Source organism: Barbatula barbatula (assembly GCF_947034865.1).
Source record: "Barbatula barbatula genome assembly, chromosome: 11".
In the NCBI taxonomy this organism is placed as follows: Eukaryota; Metazoa; Chordata; class Actinopteri; order Cypriniformes; family Nemacheilidae; genus Barbatula; species Barbatula barbatula.
The window spans coordinates 20,265,382-20,280,207 of NC_136774.1; the positions used below are offsets into that span (position 1 = coordinate 20,265,382).

The following is a 14,826-nucleotide window of genomic DNA, read 5'->3' on the forward strand; positions in this document are numbered from 1 at the left end:
AATGCAACAATCAAGATGTAAGTTGATAGTTTAATTCATTCATGTGCTAAACTAGTTTTAGTAATAGTTATACTACATAGATTAATTTGCATAACATATGTTAACGTATAATATCGTTTGATCACCTCGAAATCAGCAGCTTTCTGTATTCTTCACTATCCAGATAGTTCTGGCTGCTCCTGACCGCGCATGCGCCAAAGCGGAAGCTCGGGAATCTGGACGAACGCTGTACACATTGGGTGTAACGGGTAAACAATGTTTTGTTTTATTCGGTTAATCTAATCTAAAGTATCTGTCCTTGTTGAGAATCATATACAAAGGCATGGTTTCGGTCACGCTGACGGTTATATTTATTTGTGCCGTGTCACGGAGAAAACCGTGTCAACATGCTTCAGTCACGGAGTCGATGCGTTACTCGTGACTGAATTAGTAATAGTAAAACCATTATAAATATACACTTCATTGTACACCTTGTCGTATTGTCATTTTGACTCGTCGAAAGGCCAGCTTTGTGTTTTATCAAAGTCCAATCGTTTCTGTGTGTGTCCTGGCAACGGTTGTCCTATGCGTGCTAGGAAGCTAACAGTCCAACAGAATGATTTATGTTTCGTGAATATTGCTTGTTGTGATTTAACAAAATGAACTCCCACCCGCGGTGTTTATTTCAGATTATCTATTGCGAAATGTGGGATGGAGAACCCGAAACTGTATGATCTCACACATGACTGTGGTGGATTACATATTATTACTTAGTTTGTTTCTTCTTCTGTCATTTCCAAGGTCGTTTCCCTCTTTGAAAAGCTGCAGGAATCATGGGAGCTGGTAAGTCCATTTATACGACATTATATTCAAGCTATTATATTCTCAAGTATGCTGTTTTGTTGCGTTGCCAAGATATTTAGTGGGGTGTATTATGGACCTTAGTTACTTCAGAATCTAATGGATCTTGCATAAATATCACGCCAATGTATTATATCTGTCTATAATTTCAAGCGATGTTAGTTTTGTATTGTCAACAAAGTATCTCGGCCTACATATATAATCAGAAGTTCCTCCAGCACAATACGGCATCTGTTTCAGTTCTCACAGTAAGTGTTGAGGAACAGTAGGCTAGTCTTTCATAAGCACACAATGCCTGGAAAACAACTATTTCAAAGACATTACTTGCCCCTCACATCAGACTCCCTCTTGTATTTTTCATTGCATATTGTTTGTTTGTTTCTCTCGTAGTGTTCCTGCCAGCAAATGCAGCGCACTCGGTGCTGCGAAGGCTCCCAAGAGCAAACTTTTTCGTGGAGGAGCTGAAACAAGGGAACATCCAGCGAGAGTGCAGGGAGGAAATTTGCAACTACGAAGAAGCCCGAGAGGCTTTTGAGAATGACGAGAAAACGGTGGGTTTGAGTTACATTCGTGTTTATGCTTTTTCCTTTTGTACGTGTCGTGAACTTTACTCTTTCGCATTCGGGTCTGTGGAATGTGCGCTATGCAGGAAGTCAGCTTCATTGACAGGAAAAGTTCAATCGGCGGAAAGTTAATTTTGAATAATGTCTGCTAGGGATGTTTGGGTTGTCCTCACAGGAGTTTATATACACATTCACAGACCCATGTGATGATGTTTACATGGTATATTATGTGTCTGGGTATGTTTATGTAAATACAAAAAGCTGTGTTGTTGGTCTTGATAGTGCACATAGTGTGGTTTTTGTTTTGAATACAAGCCAATACAGTTATGCCTTTAGCTAATTGAGTTCTCCCATTGCGTGATGGTCACAGAAGCGATTCTGGGAGGAGTACCAGCGTGAGAGCAGCCCCAGTCCCGGAGGACTGGAATCCATTGCTGGCGGAGTTCATTCCCTGTACCTGATTTTACCCCTGCTGCTGGTTGTGCTGCTTATTGCTGCAGTTTCCATCACCGTTTGGAGATGTCACTCACGCAAAAGATCGCAACAAAGCCCTGCCATTAGGCGTCCTCAAAGAGACACAACCCTATCTGTACTGTCAATGGACCAGTGGGGACGGGACTTTCATCCTGACGTCAGTCCTCACTCAGAGATCAGTGCTCACAGTAGCCCTGCCTACCCAGGGGGTGCTGACCTCACACCTGGGCGGGGCAGTCGTGGTGACCCGCCCCCCTCTTACGAGGAAGCTGTGGGCCATACGGATGTACACATTGAAGCTGAGCCTCCCCCACAATATGAAGACATCGTCAGCAACCATGGTGCTACTGTTATCATCGCCCAGGGAAAGTGACTGTCTTCCAAGTAAATTATCCAGCCATATGTGTAGATGAGTTTGTAAGGCCTCCGCCAATATGCAAAGCCTGTTATTTTTATTCTCTGTATGTCGTCTTGTTCAATTTACAGCTTAGCGTGGAGGTTTTTGCAGCATGGGGAAATGTTTGGTCATTTATTTTTATTACTATCAATATTTCTTTACAACTTCACTAATTTGATAGCTTTGATTCACAGTTCTAGCACTCGAAAAACCTGTTTATTTCATATAAAGGGAACCACAGCTAATGCAATATATTTTCAGGACTGTTACATGGACGTCGTTAAACAATGAACAAGCCGGTCATTCAACTACATGTAGTTAGTTTGGCCTCCATCAGATCGTTTTCAGAAGTCATTGCAGAACTCATAATAGCTCCTCTAAAAATGGTATCTTCCTAGTAACTAAGTGCTGTGGTTGTCAAAACATTTCAGGAACAAACTGAGTACTTTTTCATTTGTGGCTGGCCTTTCATGGGACCATTTGAAAACCCACGGTTGAAAGATTCAGTTTAAAAAGTAACATTTTCAGGAACAATTTAAGTTAAAATTTTAATGTTACTTACATGATGTTGTTGTCTGTTTTATCCTTCAAAGATAACCTTTATAACGTTTGTTATTGCATCCGTATGCACTGGGCTCAAAACCTCAATGAAAAATTGGTGTTGATTTGTTATTTTTAGTTGAGGTTTTAAACACTGTGTTAGATTTTGTGACTTTGTTGAAAACTCAGTTTAATGGTAAACTAGTTAAGCTTGAGAGTTTTAAACAGTTATCAAATGCTGATAACATATTGCAAAACGACCAAACAACCTCTGCCCTGATGTTTTGTAGCATTGTGGTTGTTAATACTGAATCAGCACAGGTCCAAGCTGTTTTTGTCTAGTGGGCATCAAGTCAACGTATGTGAGGTTTTGTTTACTTGCCTGCAAAAGGCATACAAAACATTTGCACCCTGTCTGTAAAATCCAGACTAGTCAAATAACCTATCTGATTTCACTAGATGATTTCAATCTTTTGATTTATATTGAAGATATCAAGGGTATATTTTCAGAATGTTCTTTACATTGTGTAGAATTATTTTATGGTGAATGGGAAAATCGAGTTTAGGTGGGTTTTGGGCTTTTAACCACGTTGAGTTAAATGTCAATATCCGGGTAAATGGGCTATGCGCCAGAGAATACTTACCATAATGTAGGAGCAATTTTCATGGTCACAGCCTTGTGAAATGTATCTTTATTGTGGCCAAGGATTTAGCAGGGATATTAAGCATCCCAAGCATTAAGGCAGGATGACTGGATACGCAAGATGAAATATTCACCAGCTCAGGAGGAAGCATGCTTTTTGCTTGTTGTGAGACATTTTTAGATTTGTGTAGAGGGTTAATGGTTGTTCTGTTTTTCTAACATTCCACAGAGAATGTTAAAAATTATAATGTTAAAAAAGGACTACCTTGGCCGTATTTTCTTTCCCTTTATGATGTTGTGGACAGTTGGCAATTACTTTGGGGTGAAATTGTGTTTAAAAGGAAGCAGATTACCTTTACCTTTCATTCGTGTTTTATCACACAGTGTCTGATCCGAGTACTTTAAACACTACAACCAAGAGAATCCCAAGAATATAAAAGATACAAAACCTCAATGAGAAAACACTCAGTATTAAATGTCAGGAAAGTGTGATTGCTTGTGTGAGAAAACAGAACATTTAGATAGGAAAATGGTCAATGTGTTTGTACTTGGTCTGTAAATATGAGTGAATGCACTTTTTGGGCACAAATTGCTCTTAATCGTAAAGGAATATTAATTCATGTATATATATATATATATATATATATATATGATGTGATCAATTAAGAATGCTGTTTGGTTTTGCTATGAGGTCAAGCTCAGCCAATATAAATATGCAATAAAATCCATCACCAGCACTAACTCAGACAAGCTTCGGGAAAATCAAAACAGCCTCACTTTGCATAATTTTCTTTGTGTTTTTAAAGGTAATGTAAAATTAGACCACCATCATTTGAAATGCAGTTTGATGATGTCTGGCTGGGTTTGATGGATGGCATTTGTTGCTGTGGTTGTTAAAGAGTGTGGTGGTGTTTATTGCTTATGCCTTACTCCGAGATAAAGAAATTGTATGTTTCTTTTAACAAATTAATGTTTTGTAATTAAGCCTGACTTTTATTTGTAATAAAAGTTTTTTGGCCCTTACTCATCTGATTTTCTTCTCTGGGTTTGTTCTCATTCCCAACCATAATCCATTACTGGTATATTTTTATAGCTGTAGTTTTTTCAGGTTGGCAGATCCAAATGGGTGAAGTTAAAATGTGTCTTTCTACCACATTTACCTTAATGGCCCTGCCTCAGTTTAAACAAGCTCACAGATATAGTCATTTGCAGTAACACATTAACTTTATGAGGATCTCTGCTTGGCTTGGCTCAAGTAATGTGCATTGACACCAAACCTTGAGAACGTTACCTTGGAGACATTTGATTTACATGAACTTGGACATGTTTCAGACAGTTCTCTCATCAGCACTGATACAGATGAATTGTAGATGAAACTGAATGGCTTTTTTTGCAGTTTACCAGACTGCATAGTTTACAAAGTAAAAAAGTCACTTTATTGCTTTGTATAATAAACAAAATTACATCGTCCTGAGAATACAGCTTGTCTGCATAAGATATCTGTATCTTAAAAGAACCAGAACAGAGACAGAATAGAGATTTGTTACCTCATGACAGGGTCAAAATTCTTGTGAGACACATAAAACAGGTCAACATCTAAATTACCAGTGTTAGCAAAGCAATAATGGTTTGGCGCCAACATCAGCACACATTAAACATGTTTGTTTAGACATGTGTGATTGGCAAAAACAGCAGACAAAGGCCACTGCAGATTCTGAATACACACACAGTCATGTTTAAAGCAGTGCAAGCAGAAACAAAGCTGTAACTAAGTAACGTTACCTCAAGAGCAAACGCTGCCGCTCCGGTGAATCTATACAGCCAATGGCAGTGTAAGAGAGTTCATTACAGGCAAGCCAATAATTGAGCAGCGTTGCACTCAGTCAGCAAACACAATCAATTAGTCAAAAACGGTGACATATCTTGTCAGAAGAGGCAATTAGTCATTTTCTATTTTAATCAATACTGTTCTTCGTTTTCAATATCGTAAGAGTTGCCGATGTATCTGATTTCACTAGACTTTTCCAGAAACCTCCACCCCGTTCCACATTTCCCACCCATTGAAGGAATTATTGATGACTGGGGGAATCAGATCCATTCTTTAGGGTTTCGTAAAACCTCGAGCATTTCTGCTTCCTTAGTGCCTTTGGCGGGTTCGTGCATGTACTCCCACCTGAAATAAAAAAAAGATTAAATTCAAAATCATTTCTATAGCGCTTTTCACGCTTTTGCAGCCTTACAGTAAACATTAATACATACAGATAGTTGTGGCAGGAAATTATAGGAATATAATATTATTGCAATTTTCTCAATAAGTTGTACATCTAGTCTATACATAACCACTGGAAAGCCAAATATCCGTTTGTGTTTTTCATCCGGTCATATTATACACCCATGAAAATGCAAAATTGACCTCAGGAAGAAAGGCCATATGATAACCCTTTTATCCAACTTACAATTTGAAAAACTTCCAAAGGTTCACAGGGGAGTCACGCACAAGTTGCTGATATGAAAGACATCAGTCCACACAATCTCTTACCTTGCAGTAAGTGGTAGAGACATCAGAATACTCTCGATACGAGACCCAGGTGTGGCTAAGCCGAATTTCACCCCTCTGTCATACACTAAATTAAATTCGACATATCTAAGAGACACAGAGAGTTTGGTTAGCAGCTGTTTACTTGTGACTATATGACAAATAACATCAGATTCGATTAGATTCAATTCAAAAGACAACCACAAGGTGATTACAGGCTCATAATATATGAGTCTCACACAGGTATAGATTTATTACTATAGTTTCACACTCCTAATAATAACTGAAACAATTACAGCATGCTCGTGATTATCAATAAAATGATTTATTTTACAAAGTAAAAAAATGTATTCTTCATAAAACATTTACATGCCTAAACGCAATTTGCATAAAATAAGATTTTTGTCTTGAACTAACCTGCCTCGTCTGACCTGCTGCCAGTCTTTCTCCTCAGGGGAAACGGAGTCATTCAGGTGTTTGTGCACAATAGGCAGGTAACAGGGCACTACAGCTTTAGCACAGCTCTTCACAAAGTTGAAGACCTTCTCCTGATTGGGGGAATCCAAATCATCAAAAAAGATCCCACCGATGCCTCTTGTCTCCCCTCGGTGACGGATGTAGAAGTAGTTGTCACACCTTGAAAAAAAGTCAATGCAAGTCAACATGATGATAGGTAGGGCCTGAGTTTGACATTAGCATCAGCAGACTGACCTAATCATTTACTTTGTTGTTGCATATTAAAATCAATATATAAAAAACTGTGTCTCAACTTAGTCTCAATTAATTTCAATTCTGATTATTTCTGTGAGTATCTATTTTAATTATAAGAGGGTGGATGAGGGATGCTGAAGGAATAATTTTTTATCCATTCTTCTATTCTTTAGTGTTGTGATTGATTAAATGAAGATGCTCCTCCCAAACTTTTGTTTACAACTCTATTTAAATGCCTTATCACTTCAAAACAGTCAAAAAACCACCAGAAGATAGAATCCTGATACACCACGCACATAGCACGTACCCCCCTCACACCCACTGACACACCCGTACGAGTTGCAACACACCCAAATCAAACTATCTTTACAGCGGTAATGACAATCTTACCACTTTTTGAAGTCTGGGTAATACTTGGGATTGTGCTTGTCACACGCGGACTTCAACGTATTGTGGAAATGTGCAGCATCTTCCAAATCAATGTAAACAGGAGTGAGATCTGTTCCTCCCCCAAACCACCACTGCTTTGAGCCTATGGAGCAAAAGTACAAATAAGGACTACTGAGAGAATGAGAAAGAGAAGAAATGGGTGCAAGGGGAGATAACAACATCTCCGTCACACAGCTTTGCCAGAGCTCAAGATCTTCTTTGCCAGAGCTCAAGATCTTCAATGACCAGGCCAAAACACCCACCATCTGCTTCCTCGATCTCAAAGTATCTGTAGTTGAAGTGCACTGTGGGAATGTGAGGGTTTTTTGGGTGTATGACCGAACTCACGCCCATGGCACAGAACGGCAACTTCCCTGGAACACATTGATAATGCAAGACGGTTAGATATGACCATCCCCCACAGAACACAACGCTGAGCATTGTAGAAGTAAAGGTTAAAGGAACTTAAAATGGGAAGTAAGTATCTCACCATCTTTTCCTTTTAGAACTTTTCCACGGCTGCGCATTTGCTTGGCGGCCTCTTCGGTAAGATACCCAGACACCACAGACACATTTACACCCGCTTTCTCAAAATATTTTCCATCCTGCATCACACAACTGATGCCTCCACCGCCTATTAAACATAAACATATTATCAGTTAGGTTAAAACTGGCACACTATGAAAGGCATATTGTGACTTTACGTGAACATTGTTTGGCCAAACTTTCAGGACACCTATTTGTACTTGTTGAACATGGCACGCGAGTTAGTCTATTTATGGGAATGTATTGTTGGCCCCAATTCAGTTTTCTTCAAGATTATCCCATTATAAGACAAAACAAGCCTTAAAAAACTATAAATAGTCATTAATATTTTTATAACAAACATATATGTCTAATATCCTTTTAGTTATGCTAAACTTGATCATCTACCCCCGTGTGGCACTCATTTTGGTATGTCACCTAAATATGTTATAGCCTAAAGGTAACATCACTCAAAAAGTCGAGGTTTTGCAAAAGGAAAACGTTTCTAACCTTCCTTTCGACTCCATCTGTCCACTTTAAACGTGCCTCCATCCACTTCTTCAAGGGCTTTACAGAAGTCAGCCTGCGTTTCCATGATCATCATCTCCATTCTCGTGGACATCGCATCTTTCCTCTCTTCTAGGACCTTGATGTCTGTGACTGGTGGGGACATGAACGTCTTGCATATCTCCCGTATGTCCCCTTCGCCTTCTTCAATTTCGGATATCTTAGATGCCATCTCTGCCCGCTGAAAGTGACTCGCACCTGCCAACAGGTCACCGATTAACGCTGTGAATCCAGCTGCCAGAAAAACTTTACAGCTACGTCTGAACGAGATCCAGACCTGCGATGTATTTGACATCGGTCTCGTTCCTGTTCTTATGAATGAGCATTTCCCTCCCAGAAGAAAGGCACGTTTAGAGTTAGCGCATACGAAAGAGTGCAAACCGGCGGTACCATGCGCAGAGCGGTACACTTTGCACAGCGTTGACGTTGATCTTACTGTGTTGTTTACTGTTAAAAATAAACAAGTCATTTTGTCTACTAAACGCGAACAACTGTATCTATAGACGACCTGGCAATGCCAAACAGGGTCATAAATGAGAGTATTGTAACTATATGCTGTACAGCACGTAGCTTCTCTCACGGTTGTAAGCGAGGAGGCGTGTCCCGATGCTTAGAAGGTGCGCTGAAGTGCATTATGGGTAACTGAGTTTGTTTCAATCGCGAACTGGTTTGTATCTCACATATGGACTGCATATCCCACAAACGTGACAAGGAACGAGATAAAGCGTGTATTGTGAAATTTAACCAGCGAAAATGTAGGCTTTGGGTGTGACAAAATTACTCCAAATCATGTAATATAATATTATCGATTAATAATGTTATTGTGAAGCGTAAAATTGAGAATTTCCGTATTACAGAAATTAGCGTTAATGACAACATATGGACGTAATGTGAGAATTATCTAGGCCAATGTTTTTTTAATAAAACTTAATTCTAGTCAAACAAACCAGCATATGCTTCCTTGTACCTCATTTGTTTTTCCACACTAACTGTATCGTAGATAAAATCTGTCTGGATCGCCCGTGTACTTTTACCGAAAGTCCGCGCATGCGCGCGCAACCACGACAGGCGGTGTTGTGCGTTTCTATGGCAACACCTGTTACAAGCCACTTTGAAACCGAGGCCAGCAGAGGATTAGAGCGACCTGCTCTCCAATGTACCTACTCTCTTCAATATATAGGCCGACCAATGAGTTGTTGATAATTATTTTGAGGATAACACAAGACAGCGACAGACATAAGTTGTTGAGGTAAGCAATTTGATTATTTTTAGGCGTGTGTAAATGATAAAACTGTAAAGAACTGGATTCAAAAATCTGTTGACAGGTCAATATCAAAACCAAAGACCACATACCTAAGGCAATGTAGTGAGTATGTGTTCTTATATTAGGCCAAGTGCATGTTGTTTATCTGATTTGAGTAAGCAATTGTTGTATAACAATACAGTAATTCTGAAATAAAGACGCGCAATTCATATGTAGTGTAGTTAATGGGACTGACATGTTTTGATAGAGTTCATAACAAACAAATAAATAGTTATTGAATATATATTTTTTATTAAATATATAGTCAAATTATGCATGACGTGTCTGAATAAAAAAAGAAGTGAAAGAAGCTTAAAATAATAGTCAGACAACATACAGCGATGATTGTTTAGAAATGTAAGATATTGTCATTTTATGTTTTAATTAATGACATGCTGCACACATCTACATTATACATTTATGTTACACTTGACATATTTATCTACATCAGTTGTGTTTATATTTCTGAAACTCTATTAACATATTCCAAGTCTCCAAGCTGTTTAAATCTGCCCGAACGCATTTGTAATGTACATCCATGGTTACAAACCTATGTTTGTACATCCAAGTGGATGCTACACATTGGTGGTGGTTGAGGTGATTCCCCACTTCAATGTAAAGACTTTGAGTGCCCAGAAGCGCTATATAGATGTAACAAATTAATTCATTAATATAATAAGTATTTCTTGTCATCATGATCATTTTATGCTTACACATTAAGCTATATGCTATGGTTTATCAAAGTGTAATTTTACCAGTATTGAGACTCAATGGTCCATAAAGTGTCCATAAAGTGTCATGTTCTAACTAAATCTCTGCTCTTAAAATCATCTCAAAGCACTCAAAATAATCTTCACTTTGTCTGGTTGGTTGGTTGGTTCATATGGGACACAGGTTTACAGGTTTAATTTCTGCTCCATTTGTAATTTGCTTGTGCTCTAGTGAGGATCTTTTTATGGTGAGGAACACAGAATGAGTGTTTCTGCAGTGAAAAATGCACACGATGAGTACGAGGATGATTTCGAGAAAGACCTGGACTGGCTTATCAGTGAGGAGAGCAAGAGTGAGGAGCAGGTGAGTGGTGTTTATGTGCATAACTAATGATAAATAGTGAGTGAGAGACCATATCCATATCTCTGATACCGTCTTCTTGAATAATGTTTAAGTGTGTGTGGCGTTCTGTTACACAGACGCAGTAGCTGTGTGTGAAATCCATCCCACTGACACCCATACACTTTCACTTAGCCAGAGAACTATGTCTGATGGCAATGCATTATTTAACACATAAGCTCTATGTATCTGATTCACCCTTCTGAGCAAATGGTGCTCTAGTTATTCCAGCTCTTATTCTGTGATTCTGTATTTCTGTATCAGGATCCTGATGATTATGATATCGAAGATCAGATTGACAAAGAACTTGAAGAAGATGAGTTTAAAGAAGACAGAAAGAGGGAAGTGCACAAAAATGGAGATTTGGAAGAAGATGAAGAAGAAAGATGGCCAACGCCCATGGAGCCAATAGAGGGTGTGTTAGACCCTGACAGGGACAACCTTGTGACCTCTCCACCGTTGAAGAATGACGAAGACCTTGATGAAGAGAAGAAATACATTTTAGATAAGATACAAGAGGCTAACAAGCAACTGAAAGACCAAGAACCTCCAGACCAGACCCGCCGCAGACGTCTACAGTTTAAAGACACTTTGGTGGACTTAGAGGTGCCTGCTCATGAGTTTGACACACAGGAAAGCGACAACGTCCTCTGTAGGGACTTAGTGGATGTATCAGAACAAATGCAGAAACTAAATATCTCTCAGGAAGATGTGACTGAGTCTGGAGACCCCAAGCTTGAACACATTGAGGGTACAAAGGAAGGACGGGTTTTGGTGGAAAAAGATGGAAAGTTTGACCTGGTAAGTCTAAAGGAGGTGGAAAGTCAAGGATTGCTGCCTCCTCTAGCAACGTTTCAGGTTGAAAATCAGCAAGCATCCACATGGCAGAGTGAACTTTGTAGAAGTCCTGTATCTTCGCCGAGTCAAAAATCTACCTCACCTTTTCCGCCTGGCATTGAGTCCTTGTATGTCCCCAAACCTCCAACCAAGCGCAGGAACAGGCCGAGCTCTGCCAGACCGTCCCAAAGGGGAGCATGGGTCCCGGGTACCAAGCGAAGGGTTCAGTCAGCAAATGGAGCATCCTCATATTCTACTTTTACTCTCTCACCACAGCAGAAGGAATTACTGGCCAAAATTCAGGAGCGGAGAGAGAGGCAAGCAAAAGAGGTGGGTCCTGGTTATATTGAAAAAGTAGATCTGTTCATCCATCATTAATATATGTCATTGCAATGCTTTACAAGGCCGTGATAAGGGTTGTGTGTGATTAATAATGATTTAAGGTCAATAGGCACACCTAGGCACAAAACTTGTGTTTTGTTCTATGGTCACCCTGCATGTCAGGAAGAGCAGAAGCGAAAAGAGGAAGAAGAGCAGAAGCGTCAGGAGAACGAGCTGGCCTTCCGATCCTGGCTTATGAGGAAGAGAGAGCAAATTCACGAAGATAGGAGGGTCCAGAAAGCGCAAGAAATGGAAAGGATGAGCTGCAAGGTATGTCCACTAGATGGAACCGTTTACCAACTGTACATGACTTGTCTCGCATGTCTGCCTTTTGCCATGGAAGAACCATTTCAAACCAATGGTTCCCTACAGAACCTTTAAAGGGATACTTAGGACGTTAAAGGGTAACTCCACCCAAAAGTGAAAATTCTGTCATGAATAACTCATCACTTGTTGTTCCAAACATGTGTAGATTTCTTTGTTTGTTGAACCAAAAGTTCTGAAACACCATTGACTGCCATAGTAGGAAAACAATGTTTGTATTTCTTTGTTTCTATTGAACACAAAAGAAGAAATTTTGAGAAATGTAAGAAAACAAACCGTTTTGGGGCACGTTTGACTGCCATTTAAATGTTTCCTACTATGGCAGTCAATGGTGCTTCAGAACTTTTGGTTGCTAAAATTATTCCAAAATATCTCTCTTGGTGTTCAACCGAACAAAAAAATGTTTTATGTTTGGAACAACTAGATGGTAATTCAGGACAGAATTTTACCCTTTAACATCATGAGATCATTCCTTTCTATTTCACAAAAAGTTTCTGTAGTGAAAAGAGGTAAGAAAGAAATAATTTTTATGAGAATCTTTCAGTTAACCAAATGATTTGCAAGGCTATGAAAACCCTTTTGAAGAAGTAGGAAGAGTGTTGTTGGCCTTTTCTTTTATCACTTCTAATAGAACTTAATCATACAGTATTGAATTATTTTAAAATATATATATTTTTTACTTTTATCACATTATATCCTTTTTAAAACTAAAAATGCTATACGATTCCATAGAAGAACTATTCATTGCTGTATTGAATAATTGCTTGAACAATGTCTAAACAATTCTGTCGTAAAGGTTCTTTAGATTATAAAATGGTTAGAAATAAATAGTTATTTTAAGATCCTTTGACAGGATGGTTATTTTGGGAACCAAAAATGGTTCTTCTATGGCATCGCTTTGAAAAACCTTTTGTAGCACCTTTATTTTTAAGAGTGTAGGTTTTAACAATTGGCATTAGGCTGACTGTGGTTTGTATATGGTGTATGAGGATAAGATTAAGCCGGCATGCGACTTTAAAGTCAGCATGGAAGTTGCAATCTTCCCCATTGTGTCGTACGGTATATGCGACCATTGGACAGTCAATTTAGTTCCAACCTTAAGATTCAATGGAAGATAATAGAGTTTTAATAAACAATGGAATGTTTAATTTAAAAAAGAAATGTCAAATTTGATTTCATGGTGTTGTCGGTATGACAGAGGGACTGTGGTGACCCAGAGGAGGCTTTTCAAATCTGGCTTCAGAAAAAACAGGAACAGCAGCTAAAAGAGAAACAGCTGGAAGATATGAAGCGACTGGAAAAGGAGGGCAGCTTTTTCCTGCACAGCCGAGAGGAGAGCGAGAAGGCTTTCAGACAGTGAGTTCAGACTCCTGAATATAGACAGGTAGACAGAATTGGAAAACCAATCCAAGTCTCTCTCATTCTTGCTTTCTTCTTTAGCTGGTTGAGACGAAAGCGTGCAGAGAAACGGGCAGAGCAGCAAGCGGCTCGAGAACGTTCCCGCAGGCTGGTGTTGGAAGAACGGAGAGCGAGACGCATGCATGAACTCCTCTGCACTGTCAATGAGATCAAACTTTTCACATTCAGTGAACCCCATCGCTACTGAGCACATCCTACTATAAACCTCAAACCATCATTGTTGTTTCTGCTGAATGAGTCGAGCATTCATCAGAATCTTTGGTTTCTTATTTTATATAACATCTCCCTGATACAGAGGAAGAAAGAACAAGAAGCTCCGAACACAACCAAGACACTAAAAGACCTCTAATCTTCTGTTCATCCTATTTTTAAATATACAGAGATGAAATAGGTGCTTTAGTGGATGTTTCGGTTCTTAAGAGCACTTGAAATAATTCCTAAACCTTGATGATTTAATGAAGTTATACATGCTTAATCATTAGATATTCAAATTTTTTCCATTTACCCTGTATTTGGCATGTGTCTACTGATAGAAATGCAGCAGTTCAGACGCAAGGCTACAAAAGTAATTCTATCATCTCCATCCCCTGGGTTTCAGTCAAGTGGTCAATATGTGCCACAGGCATTTTGAATGGTTGTTCCTGGTATGATATGCAGACACACTGTGCATGCAGAGGCTTTTTTATTCTGAAATTCTACTTATAAATATTAAATATTTACAGAATACACGACCTATGCAACTACAATTGAATTCGTTTTGCACATATTATGATTTCACCACAAATGGATCAACATTATATATATAAAATCATAGGAAGACTTTGGTTCCAAAATTAGATAAATCTGTTTTAAAAAAGTAAAATCACGGTTTTTATTGTGCATTCCGATAATATCAATCAAACTGCAGTTTGTTTTGATTTGAGCCATAATAACAACAAAAATACAGCTAACAAACATATTAAAAAACATGATTTTTGAAAAACGTTATGTCATTTTGGAACCAAACTCTTCATATTATAAACCATGGTTTACGGCTAAGTTAAATAAACATTTACACTAGTTTATATAATACATCTGCAAACAATAAATGCCATTCAACATTAAATAGATTTCATCCTCACGTAGTTTTATCATTTAAAAAAATAACTGGTGTATTAGCTCATGTATGGTGTAGCGAGAAATGAATGCAACTAGGAAAACTGCATTACCCGTCATACCACGCTCCTG

The 14,826-nt window shown here is 38.8% G+C and overlaps 3 protein-coding genes across 3 annotated transcripts; 2 read left to right on the forward strand and 1 right to left on the reverse strand.

Moving 5' to 3' along the window:
- The first annotated feature begins 137 nt into the window (after positions 1-137).
- On the forward strand, positions 138-4,479 carry prrg1 (proline rich Gla (G-carboxyglutamic acid) 1). The gene is made up of 4 exons (XM_079466780.1): positions 138-248; positions 781-822; positions 1,231-1,391; positions 1,774-4,479. Exons 2-4 carry the CDS (start codon positions 813-815, stop codon positions 2,248-2,250), a joined length of 648 nt encoding a protein of 215 aa, XP_079322906.1. The 5' UTR covers positions 138-248; positions 781-812; the 3' UTR covers positions 2,251-4,479.
- Positions 4,480-4,520: 41 nt separating this feature from the next.
- Positions 4,521-8,868, reverse strand: cpox (coproporphyrinogen oxidase). The gene is made up of 7 exons (XM_079467542.1): positions 8,169-8,868; positions 7,624-7,767; positions 7,397-7,507; positions 7,095-7,236; positions 6,411-6,629; positions 5,997-6,101; positions 4,521-5,630 (listed from the first exon to the last, which is right to left on the reverse strand). Exons 1-7 carry the CDS (start codon positions 8,692-8,694, stop codon positions 5,546-5,548), a joined length of 1,332 nt encoding a protein of 443 aa, XP_079323668.1. The 5' UTR covers positions 8,695-8,868; the 3' UTR covers positions 4,521-5,545.
- A 12-nt stretch (positions 8,869-8,880) lies between these two features.
- Positions 8,881-14,701, forward strand: ccdc181 (coiled-coil domain containing 181). The gene is made up of 7 exons (XM_079467543.1): positions 8,881-8,980; positions 9,226-9,474; positions 10,471-10,602; positions 10,903-11,805; positions 11,980-12,126; positions 13,379-13,536; positions 13,621-14,701. Exons 3-7 carry the CDS (start codon positions 10,501-10,503, stop codon positions 13,784-13,786), a joined length of 1,476 nt encoding a protein of 491 aa, XP_079323669.1. The 5' UTR covers positions 8,881-8,980; positions 9,226-9,474; positions 10,471-10,500; the 3' UTR covers positions 13,787-14,701.
- Positions 14,702-14,826: the final 125 nt, after the last annotated feature.